This window comes from Hesperophylax consimilis, chromosome 6, assembly GCF_061612785.1.
Source record: "Hesperophylax consimilis isolate HC1 chromosome 6, BYU_Hcon_1.0, whole genome shotgun sequence".
Taxonomy (NCBI): domain Eukaryota; kingdom Metazoa; phylum Arthropoda; class Insecta; order Trichoptera; family Limnephilidae; genus Hesperophylax; species Hesperophylax consimilis.
Window position 1 is genome coordinate 22,733,102 of NC_142841.1, and position 12,963 is coordinate 22,746,064.

Consider the following 12,963-nt stretch of genomic DNA (forward strand, 5'->3'; position numbering starts at 1 on the left):
AAACATTGTACAATTTTCCCAAGGATACTGCGATAGCTCAGTCTAAGTCGATAGAGCAATCATCTCCAACAAACATAAGCAATGATATGCAAAATATATATTCACGAAAAAATATTATTCTCCATTAGTTAGTTCATTTTTTGGCCTCCTGCAGAGGTAAGTGTGAAGAATTGAAAGTTGTATCACCGAACAACTAGAAACTTTTAGGTTAGTTGTAAAAATAGGTTAGGTTAGTTTTGGTGAGGTTAGGTTAAGTGGTACTAGTATCAGAATCTCACCTAATTTAAGCTTTTTAAAACGATTCCGATTTAAGTACCCACCATCCTTTTCGTTTCAAACGTTAGAGCAAAAATATTGAAATCGCGTAACGTTCAACTAATAATGAAGCCGTGCTCCACTGGTGTACTTTGCGCGATTCGCTCCACTATTCAACGATCACCAGCTCAGTGAGGCAAAGTTGATTCACAGTGTCAGAGCCCGCCTCTAGCATCGAGTGTTGGTCAAACAGTCCCACCTCCCGCCAGGTACGCAATTACTTAGCAACCGCTTGAGGGTTCGGAAGGAAAAACGTTGCGCATTCAACCGTGAAATAAGTGGAAAGTTCAACGGAATATACATCAACTCATCCTAACATAACCTTCTGAAATTCCTGAAAAAAAACTGAAAAAATTTCCCTTGGCTTATTGAAAAAAAAAATTGGCGTTTTTGCTATTTTTATAAAAGTGATTGAATTTTATAAGCTTGCTTCGGTTTCTAAATTGATTTAGTAATTATATAAACTTTTGAAGAATACCTGTTTTATGGTAAAACTATTGTAATAATGTATTTCAATTCGTTGTGTGTTTTATTTTTCATTGCGGCGTCATTAATTGAAGGTAAGATTTTTAATATTTATTATTTATTTAATTAGGTAACATTTTATTTTAACAGAACTAAAACCGTCCAAAAAAATCATTTCTTACTAAATTTACGTAAAAATAAAACTATAGCTTATTATTATTTTTTCTTGCTACATAGCAATCCCGATCAATTATAAAACTCACATTTCACATGAAGCATCTAAAAAATCAACGCATATTTTACTAAGAAAACCAACACTCTTAATAAATATTTTTCAGACAGACAAAACGTATAATATTAATATAACAGCACTAATTAGCAGATCTTTGTGTTTCTTTTGCATAAGCAATTTTTAAAATGGCGTAAAATATTAATTTCGTTTATGACATCGGATAAAATATACCAGCGATTATATTTATTATTTGCATGACGTTAACACAACTCATTGTGAGTGATATTCAACATTCAATTGTTATAATACCCTGTAAACTGTGTTATTTAATTACTTTAAATAATAAAGTAGAATTCTCAACATCATTTAAAATGACTTACAGTTAATTTTAACACATTGGACTCAGTTCTATTGCTTTTTGCTTTACACAATAATTAATGTGAAACGGTGTATATTTAATTTCTTTTGTATGTCGATGTTAATCCGTGAAAAAACACACTTTTCATTTACAAGTTAGTCACTAATTTTTGAAAGTTTTTTTCCTTCAAACTGATACGTATCACAATATACGAACTGCAAATGACCCTTTTATATTATAAATGAATTATCCACTACATAATTTCACTACTTTAATTGAACCTAATCAGAACACCTTTACGTTGAAGAGCAGAATATATTCAAATATATTCGAATATAAGTCAAATCCCGGTACACGTTTAACAAACTGCAATGAATAAATGGCATTTGTTGAAATGGCGAACGTACAAGAAAGCTTCAAAGTAGATTAGCTTGTTTACCAGAACAACTTATCAAGATTAATTTATCTAGTTATATTGCCAAAAATAGTGATCTTAATATCAATTTCCAATCTATAGATCTCTATCGTCATTAGCAATATAATAATCAAGATTGACTCTACCATAAATAAATTATAGATTGTGCAATATCGTACTGAGAAATATTACGTGCCATTTTATACAATATACGTCGAACCTTGGAGGAAATTTCATATTATATTACAATAAATGACAGAACCAGTTTAAATAATTATATTTTTTTGTAAAAACTTGAATTAAACATCTATGAATATGACAAACGTATTAGAGATTTGCATGGTGACAGAGAACTTTGTGAATGCCTAAATATCGAGGGTTTGTATTTCTATTTGTATCGTAAAATGCGCTATAATTTAGCTTATTTTTTATTTTGTTTATTCTCTAGAAAAACATAAGAATTTTTTAATAATTACTATATAATTTATTATAAGAAAGATATGGGATGATTGTTAGAACTGCATTTGTAGATGCGATGGTGTGAATTTATTTATATAACAAAATTCGATAAATTTGTTTCTACTGATTGTTCGTTGGCATCTTATAATGATTAATAATCGCGTAAAACAAGGTTAGTGTGTTTTATTCTATTTATTATGGTAAACTTCAGTGATTTATTTAGACGTAATTTATTTGATTAAACGTTGTGAGTAGGTACTAATATTTTTGTAAAACGATGTTGCCTTCGAATCCGCTAAATGACTGTTTGAAATAATAATTATTACATCAAATGATAACTGATTGTAAAAAATGATAAAATGATATTATTTTTTTTTTTAATTATGAGAAAAATAAATTGGACCCTAGTATCTCTACTGTAAATTTTACAGAGCGGTTTTTTCTGTATTCAAATCTTCTGGGGTGTTACCAACTGCCAATTCAATCTCCCTTGTAACTTTGTATTTATAAATTGTATAGTGTGTACTTATAGCTCATAATTAATCGAATTCTTAAGCACATGTTTAGTCTACGTCTTATCGCTTCGGACCTTACTATTCTGCTTAATTGAAATAATAATGAATTATTCCGATCTGATAGTGAGAGTTGAACGGAACTAGAACGATATGCATATATATCTACATAATACAGACTGCATTATGTATAATAACTCAAATTATAAATTGGCAAAGTTAAATTAGCCAAGCATTTTACCACTCTTCCACGGATGTCATACTTTGGAAAACCTCGCTGTCATCCGACATGCTAAACTGATAACTACTTGTCTCTCAGAAAATACCTTGTCGAATATAATACTCGTATAACCTAGATTAAGCTAGCTTACTTCTTTAGTCAACAAACATCACAAATCTAGGGCGGCTTTAGTGACTTAATAACTTCTGGAAACCGAGCTAAGAGACGAGCAAATAATACAATATTATCTCCATTATTAACTGGGGTTAGTACCTACTCTAGGTATTCTAAAATATATAGCTACTGAAAACCGACAAGAGAGAAGTTAATAAAATATTATCTCCATTGCTCTCTAAATATTAACTTGTATACCTGGGGTTAGGACACTTCACTGGAAAACACTTTATTTTTAAAGAATTGTTTTTGTAAAAAAATTTTGCAATTGAAAAGTTTTGCAAACATCACTAAACCCTAACAAATTCAGACTCATTGAGATTACAAAGTGAAAGGTAAGAGATATGTATTTCAGTTTATATATACATGTATCAGTTTTATTATGATCTATACAGAGTGTATCGGAAAGTAACCGACAAACTTCAACCAGCTATTCCTTAGCAGTTTTGGAGTAAAGAATGTTATGGGCACTTTGCTGTCCGGTAACATTTTTTTTTAATAAAAAATTTACTATTCATATTTTCACCACATGTCACCAATGTTTTATCCTTTGTCAAAGTTTGAAAACCCGTCTGGCAATATTTTGTTCGAGTTTCGTTGAATAATGTACGTACGTACCTACGTTGGAGCGCTTTTACAATCACAACGAAATGGCACGGCACCATTCGTCTCATTTTAAACTATTATTATTTAGTGTGTACGAAAGAGCGAGGACACTTTTTGACACACTTGCTAATAACAGCTGTTGAACACGAGAAACAATGCAAATGACAGGGACGGAGTGTGGATTTTTTATTTATTTTTTGTTTTTAATGGAAAAAAATGTTACCGGACAGCAAAGCGCCCATAACATTTTTTACTCCAAATGTGCTGAGGAATAGCTGGTTAAAGTTTGTCGGGTACTTGCCGATACACCCTGTATATTTTGATCTTTCAATGTCGCGTTTCTGTTTGTTTTATCAACAACATGAGAATAACATATTTTGGCGTGTCTCCTGCGACACTGTTTGCAAAAACATTAAACCAAACATTGTGTCTGCATACAACAATGTGTCCAGCCACGCCCTTATTTGAATGTTTGCACAAACATTTGGCTCAATATTAGTGCAAACAGTGTCGCAGGAGATAAAGCTTTATTGAACAATTCTTGAAAAATATTGAATCGTTCTATTTGTTGACAGATTAAAATATATATAAAATCTTCAGAACTCAGAAAATAGTGGCGTTGACGTCAACATTCCGGATAGAAAAATCTGTGCAAATTTCATATCTACAGAGACCGCCATTCGTATCATTTTAGTGGGATATAGACCAATAAACGGCTTTCTTTTTTGGAAATTACGATTTCAACTAAAACCTTCATAAATCTATGAGCATAAAAGTTATAATTTAACTAGTGGATCACGCAATGCTTTTCTATTGCTAATGTCTCTCTCGGGCGTTTCCGACTTCTTCCTTCATTCACTACTGTATATACCATAATGTTACTGTTAAAACCTACATTACATCAACTTTAATTCTACTCCGGAGCAGAGATATTACTTTAAGTATTCCCCGGGCGTCCTCGACTTCTTCTACTATTTAAACCACTCTATAAACACTCCTGGCACTAATGAGAATAATATTTGAAATTTTCAGCGATATCGGTCGACTACTTTTCGAGTTTTGCGAACGCAAACATACGAAACACTAATAACCTAAATGATACGGAATAGTTACTGAAAATCAGTTGATTATCTTAAATTTGACTTATTTTCTGAATAAAACTAATTTAATAGTTATTCAAACTCTACTCTTTACCTCAATGAAAAGTAATATTAAGTTACTCGAACTGCACTAATTTCCTTGAAAACACGGAATACGGCGAATTACCCCCATAACAACAAATAGTTATTTAAATTTCATTAGCACATTATTACATTTAAAATACACAAGCCTTGCTTATTTATGGGGGTACATCAAATACTTATATTATGTAATTAAAAACTGTTTTATATTATGTAATGTAATTCGTGTATCTTTTTTTATTAATAAAAAAATAAAAATTCCACTAAAATTAGGAATTATTACTGGAAACTCTACCAACTAAAACTACCTAATAACCAGAGATGTGCAAAATGGGTACCCAAAACCATTTGAAATGCAAAATGGAAATGGGTCAAAACTTTTCCATTTGAAAATGCAAAATGCAAAATGGGTTTTAGAAAAGCATTTCAAATGCAAAATGCAAAATACCTATTTTCAAAATGCATTGAAAATGCAAAATGGTTTCTAAGGTCAAACAATTAAAATAATTATAGAATTTTTAAACAATTTTGTCATTTAATAATGGACAACAATGTAGAACAAAAACATATTACATGATGGTAAATCCAAAAACACCACGACTACAGATTATGAAACCACAAAATATTTGCGCGGGACTAATGTTGCCAACGTAAAAACATAGAAACTGCTATCTAACATTTAATATTACAGCGTCATGGCCCCATGTTCAGTATTTGAATCAGTATTTTTTTGTAATGGTATCACTCAATTGCCAGGGCTCCTACCAGGGAGCAACTTGACAAATGTAAATTATCTCTCAAAGCGAGGTTGAGGACCGACTGATATTTGGGTCTTATGAAAAAAAGATGAGTGGAGATAGTAGGAAGAATGTTGCAAAAAGCATTTAAAATGGAAAATGCATTGAGAAAAGCATTTAAAATGCAAAATGCAAAATGGTTTTTAAAAAAGCATTTAAAATGCAAAATGGAAAATACCCATTTTGCATTTTGCATTTCCATTTGAAATGGATTTATTTGAAATAAAGCACTTCTCTGCTAATAACTAATAACGAAATAGGAAATGCCACTACGTCTCGCTACCAAAAAACGTGTTTTTAAAGAAATGATTCATGACTGAAACGTTTGAATTGTTTTAGCAAATACTAGAGCACATTTATTGTGCGGTTAGCAAAAAAAAATGCATACACTAATTGAACTATTGGTAATAATGGTTAACAACACTGGGTCATGTGTTGACTGATACAATCCCACGATTAATACGATTGAACACGGATCCTAGGTAATGAAATGATCACGAAAATAAATATTTACCTTATTGTAACACGTCAATAAGTTAATGAAAAAATCACACTGTAACTGCCCATAGGCAGTTTCACTCATATTTAACTTTTAAAACAACAGAGCTTTTAAGGCGAAGCTTAATGCCAAATCACTATTTTGATTAATCTTTACAACGAATTGGTGTACATTATTATACCTAAAAATATGTTTTAGATAAATTGAAGGTTTTCCTATCGCTTCGCTTGATTAGATTACAAATAAATAAATAAATTACTCAAAAAAATATAAATGCAAACTACTAAAAAAAAAATTTTTTCAGTAGAAATGTATGAATGCATAATGGAAACAACTTTAAAAAAATACAGTATTATAGCCAAGATTATCTGTGACAGTTTCACTTGATTAACTTTTTGGCTTTCTTATAAAATTATTTACAAAATAAATAAAAACCAGTTTTATGATTGAAATCGAACGTTTTTAGACTCCGTTTGTCAAGCGATTTTAATGCCTATTACCTACGATATACACATTTTTGGCTTGTAGCTTCCTCTTAAACATGAAGCCATTGAATTTTTACACTCATTATTATACGACTACCTGCGAATATTATTGTTTGATTTTATTCAAAGCATTTTTCAACGTTAAATAAATGTAAAATATGTTTTTACGGGTTGATTTTTGTTATCGTTAGTTTTAATCACCGAAGAGAAAACAACGATATACGTGTGTTATCGGTCTGTCCGTTTGCCCAAAGTAATTTTTGTTTTTTCTTACATCTTTTCAAATATAAAAAAAATATTATATCTTGGACAGTTAATCAAGTTCAGGGACTTTTCTGAGATCTGAGGGTCGAGAGGTTTTATGTAAATTGGCGATAACCGTTTTCTTACGAGTATCATGCTTCTACGAATAGATTGTTCAGTGGCTTTAATGTTTTAAAACATATTTGTTTCGGCAACAGAGCTTTCTGTGCGTGGTACCGTGAAGGATTAGCTAAAAAGCCAAGTATCTAGGCCATTGGCGTCGTCAGCAGTAAATGTAGTCACCCAGGGCGCCGGGTATATGTACTTTTCAAGGTGGCGCGTTACTGCACTGGTGCATTTATTTATATACTGAGACGTACCGATATAAATTCACACATTTAAGTGTACCGGTTTGAAACAGTTTATTTTGTTTTACTATTTCGTTTAAAAAGAAAGACAACATTATAAAACCGACAACTTTGGGTCCTGATTGGAGGTCGCGGATTTGAATCCGGCTTGCGTAAATAAAATTTATTTTGATTATTCAACGAATATTGACAAATTAATTATTGGAGAAGAAGCATCTACTGATAAATTTAATCGAAACATGAAATAAAACAAGACACAGAAAATAAAAAGGTAACGGTAACTGTAACTGGGAATTGAATCCAGGATCTGTCTTAAAAATATGACGTAAAAAAACAATCCAATGGCCAAGTGGTTATAGTGCTGGCAAGCGGGAAACTGGTGAACCTACATCACACAGAGAACCCAAGAACCTACGATTCAATGCATTTTAAAAGACTTCAAACAGCTGATATTGAGAGACCGATAATTTCAAATTATGACCAAAATAATATCCAACTTCACACTCGATTCGAAAGCTATAATCAAAAAAGTTTTACCAAAAAATCCACTCAAATCAATCGACAAATATGATGAAGATTATCCAGTATTCCGCTTGTATTACTAGTTTTCGGGCACCGGTATAATATCGTTAGTTACACATTTTTTTGTTCCACAAGTTGAATTTAAAAAGAAATTTCGTAATGGATATATTAATAGAAAATAAAGCATTCAATCAAAATGACATTTGTATTTAAAAAAATCAGATCGCATTCAACCATCACACGTATTTTATAATGTCATGAAAAGTTAAAGTATTTTACAATATTATGTAATGTATTTTTAATTGGTGATTTACTGTTGTAAACGCGCTGTAAATATGTTAATAGTTATTTTAATTCGCATATAAAACTGCAATGCCATAAATGTGTCACCATCAATTAGATTGCGGCTACTTAAAATCTTGCCAAAATATTTGCTAGATAAAATACTCGATATATTATTTCTTTCTTGTATGTCTCTCTAAAGCAGTGTCTGTCAAACTTTGTGCCGCGAAGGAAGAAGTCTCAAAACTGTTAATTTTTAATAATAACCATTCATTTAAAATTTCTTAAAAATTAAATGATTTCAATCTATTAAATCAAATTAATATTAGGCACGTTTGTACAAAGTAGTCGACGCGACGCGACGCAGGGATACAGTTTAACTGGTATATACGCAGTATACTGAGTGTGAGTAAGTGTGAGCGAGTGAACATTCACACCAGCTCTGTGCCTACACTAAGCTAGATTTAGGTAATTTGACTTTGTTCTAGTAAAGTGGTATTCGGCCACTTGTATATCCCTACGTTTCATGTGTCAATTACATTTTGATGCGTTTTAACACAAACACATTTTAACAGAATTCTTTCTAAAAATCAATTGCATCTTTTCACCCATAAAATTATTACCACCATGTTGATAAAATATTTTAAAAAATGTTCACATTCAAATTTACAAAATAAAACCTTTATCAATACATTTACAGCCATGGATAGAGGTTGTACATATAAATAAAATTATAATAGAAATATAAACAATAGAGATAAAACATTATTCACAAACCATCAGAGAAATATTCTTTTATGGACATCTTATATTTGATAAGTTCGCAACTGAAAATATCCACTTTGGATAATACGCTATTAAAATGAATTTAAGAAATGATCCTAAAGCTGTACTATTACAATACTATTGAATATATAAAAGAAAAACAAAAAAATAAAATGTAGTTCTACAATTTAAAATTGTAAAAAAAATAAATCCTTTTTAATTTTAAAATAAGTACCTACATTTTCTTTTTAAGGCATTAAATTAATCATTCACCTGTGAATTAAATTCATTGAGCTGTGAATTAAAAAAAAGTTTGGCAGACTCTGGTCTACAGTCTCAGATTTAAAATTCATAGATCGTGGAATCATGACGTCTTTCGGATTAAATTGAAATAAAACGAGGAACATATTATGAAGAAGTATTTTTCACATCTTGTATGACAACATAATAATATATTATAGGTAGGTATGTAGGGTAGGCTCAGTAGGCTGGGTCTTATATTAAAGTTTTTTGTTGTTGAAGATATTCATACATGTGCAATTCTATGTACAATGTACATGTTTGAAAGTGGGTGAAGTCTTGTATTGTGCTCGTAGCATCACAATACCCATGTACGAAGCAGCCTATTCTCTTAGGTAGTCAATCAGTAGTTAGGTTAGGTTTACGTTTGGTCAAACAGATTCCGCGAGCCAATAGTCGTCCGTCGCGGTATAATTTTTACTAACAATTATAGGTTATACGGTTAAAAGTTATAATTAAATGCGTTCACACCTTAACCTTTCAGTATCGCCCTGGTGAAAGAATATCATCTTTCAGAATTGTGTTTGATGACCAGATCTGAATATCCAGGTACTTTCCAACCTTTCTCTTAATCATTTTCTCCCCCTTCCGATTTCAACCTCAAAACCAGCCCCAATAGGGGATGTCATAGTCCCAATGTCCCCGGACAGTCGGGACTCTTGTGCGATGTTCAAATTCAAAGACAAGCACGCAGTTTAGTCGTTCCATCATTCGTAACAAAAATATTTGACCGGTCAGTGGCTGAGTTGGTAACGCGTCGGGTTCACACCCAGGAGTCGTGAGTTCAATTCCTCGGCTGGCTAAGTCTTCCGTTTCAACACGAGCAACATGATGGTAGTAGGAGATTTTCATAAATATAGGTTATTTAAAAAGATGTTATTTGTAATCCGGGAATGTATGTCTTTCTAAAAAAATAAAATTTAGCCTCTTAGGGTGCGTATAAACAGGACAGGACAAGCCGAACCATGAATTTCCGCGCGGCGATTCGCGCCGTTTAAGCAGCGCAAATACGCAGCTATATACAGGGCCAGGGGAGCACGGTATTATTTATATGTTTAAAAATATTGATATATGCCTTAGACACATTACGCTACATTATACGCTACCAATTACAATCTTGTATTATATCACATTAACCAACATTAGCATAAGAAACTATTTTGGCTTACCTCATATGTAACCTCTTGTATAACTAATCCTGTAAAAAAATGCTGTTTGTTTCTTACAATAAATAAATAAATAAATACATACATTATATAATACATGGCAAGTACGTATTACATGTTGAGGTGACACACCAAGCTATAATCTTCCTCAGGAGAGGGGTGAGATCAATTGGGGGACTGCCGCGGAATATCATTTCTCTGTATGGGGTCTGTCACTTTGACTTATGAAAATCGCGTAATTACGGCGCTCCGTAAATTGTTCAGACCCCTTCTCTTGCCGTAGGTAGGAGAGAAGTCGCATAATATTCAAATATAGCCTGGCTAGCAGATCACAGCATATCATTGCCATGCTCACACTTGTAACAAATATTTTTTTTGGGTGTGACAGGTCTTGTATGGCAAGCAATATGGAGTTATATAAAATGCTTTGAACTTATAGCGTAATCTGTAAACCCCTTAAAAGTTAGCGAATTCCTAATATAGATACATCCAATTTTTAATAAAACGCTTTTATGATCCACTATAGAAGAACGGTAAATAGTAGCAGTAGTAAGTTTGCAACTTTTTTATGTGCGGTGATAAAATATTCCACAACACGTAATCATTAAAATCAGATAAAATTCAGCACATGCTCAGGATAAACAAACGCTCGTGATCATCAAATTCTTGGTAATCTCTTCAATGGCATCGTAGGTATTCTATATTCAGTGGTAATTGGTAGTGTTCACAATCTCAATTGTAGCACTGTTCACATTTTCAATATTTTTGAAGTGAAACTTCTTTACGCGCGTCATGCATTTTCGAGGACCGGAGTAAAACCGACTCATGACCGTCACGAAAAACCGTGATCATTTCGCTATAGGAGCCTAGCTAATATTATATACCTAGTTTAGGTCACTCTCCAAACTCAGCTTCGCGGTCTAGAGGCAGAGCGCCCGACTGTCGTCGTGAAGAACCGAGGTTCGATCCCCGCTTTAACTAATTTTTTTTTTCTTTTTGTGATTTTTTTAATACGAGGAAAAGTGATAAAATGCTCTCGTGCTGCGACTTTTAGATATTTTGACTATATGATATTTTGGTCGAAATATAGCTTACAAATCGAGCCGGTAGAGTCGCTCGGTATTTTGATTAATTATTTTTATTTTGAATCATTAAAATTACTAATCAAGGCCGATAACGCGACTAATTACCCCCGCAGACGTGCGTGACAAGTTTTTTTAGTAAAAAACACAGCCGTAAGTGAGTTTTTCAAAATTTAGAAATGTTTTTTTAAATTCAGACTCCATACGGGTATGAGACTGTTAAAACACGACAGATCTTTTCCAAAACAAACAAAAATACCCAAATATTTTTAAAAACAACAGATATGACTTCACCCTGCCGATATATCTTCGATTCGACCCTATATAAAGCGTTAACGAGACGTTATGTGATATTATTCATTTGCCGTGTTTGAAAACGAAAATTTGCGCGGGACAAGTCAATTGAGGAGTAAACGTTGTATATGCGGTTCTCGTCGCGCGAGATACCTCTCCTGGCGGTCTAGAGGCAGAGCGTTCGACACTCGTTATACAGGACCCGGATTCGAATCCCATATTTTTATAACTTTTAATTTTTTTTATTACATGCTACTTATAAATATGTCAATAGACAGAAAAAAAGAGAGATAGAAGAATACTAAAAGTTTCACTTCCGTCGTGCGTAGGCTTGCCACACACTGTATTTTTTTTTGTCAACAACACATCGGAAAATAGATCTGAAAACAAAAACACCCGATATTTACATGGCGGTTTTAAAGAGTCGCAAATGTCACACGAGAAATGGATAATAAAATGGTGAACCACAGAAATATTTAAAAAATATGGCATAAAACACTGTTTTTATTCCGAAAATAGGTCCACAACACCCCGTTGTAGGTAAATAGAGACATAACATGCGATGTGAAATTGGACATCCATCGATTAAGAATTCAAATATCTTTATTCAGAATTAACAACACAAGAGCCAATTACATACATGATAGTTATTGACAGTCACAGTACGATATACAAAGAAGAATTAGGTGCAATACAAAATTTTCCCCAGTCAAATTTTAAAGATGTTTTTTCTAATACCCGCAAGGTCACTAGTGCAAGAGTGATCTAACCCCAAAATTGCAATTGAAATTCAACGTTTTTCAGCTACAATTAATACATATATTTACTGTCTTAATGATTATTTTCTTATTTTTTGGTCAACTTTGTTTGTTTTGTGAATGTATTTAGAATATAACCCATTTTTCAAGGTTAAAAATTATCAAGTTTAGGCGTGGTTTTATGATTAGACCACTATTATAAAATTAATTTTTGACGCCAGATTTTTTCCATGTGGAAGTAAGGGTTGATGATTTTTTTACCCTTTAGTATCTTAAAGGGGTGTAAATTAGATCAATAACTAGATAACTAAAAAAAGTGGGGGTCGGACCTCTCTTGAGCGAGTGGCCTCGTAAAGCTACAAGCCAAAAACGTGTTATATATTCTTGGTATACCTTATATTGTAGGTAATAGGCATTAAAATCGATTGACAAAAGGAGTCTAGAAACGTTCGATTTCAAGCACAA

General features: G+C 32.4%; 1 protein-coding gene across 1 annotated transcript in view; it reads left to right on the forward strand.

The window, feature by feature from the left end:
• The first annotated feature begins 524 nt into the window (after positions 1-524).
• The window catches only part of CAH9 (Carbonic anhydrase 9), a 66,162-nt gene continuing 53,723 nt past the window's right edge, over positions 525-12,963 (forward strand). Inside the window, exon 1 of the mRNA XM_089632454.1 lies at positions 525-875. Within this exon, the coding sequence (XP_089488580.1) occupies positions 821-875 (55 nt within the window). The 5' untranslated portion in view covers positions 525-820. The remainder of the gene's footprint in view (positions 876-12,963) is intronic.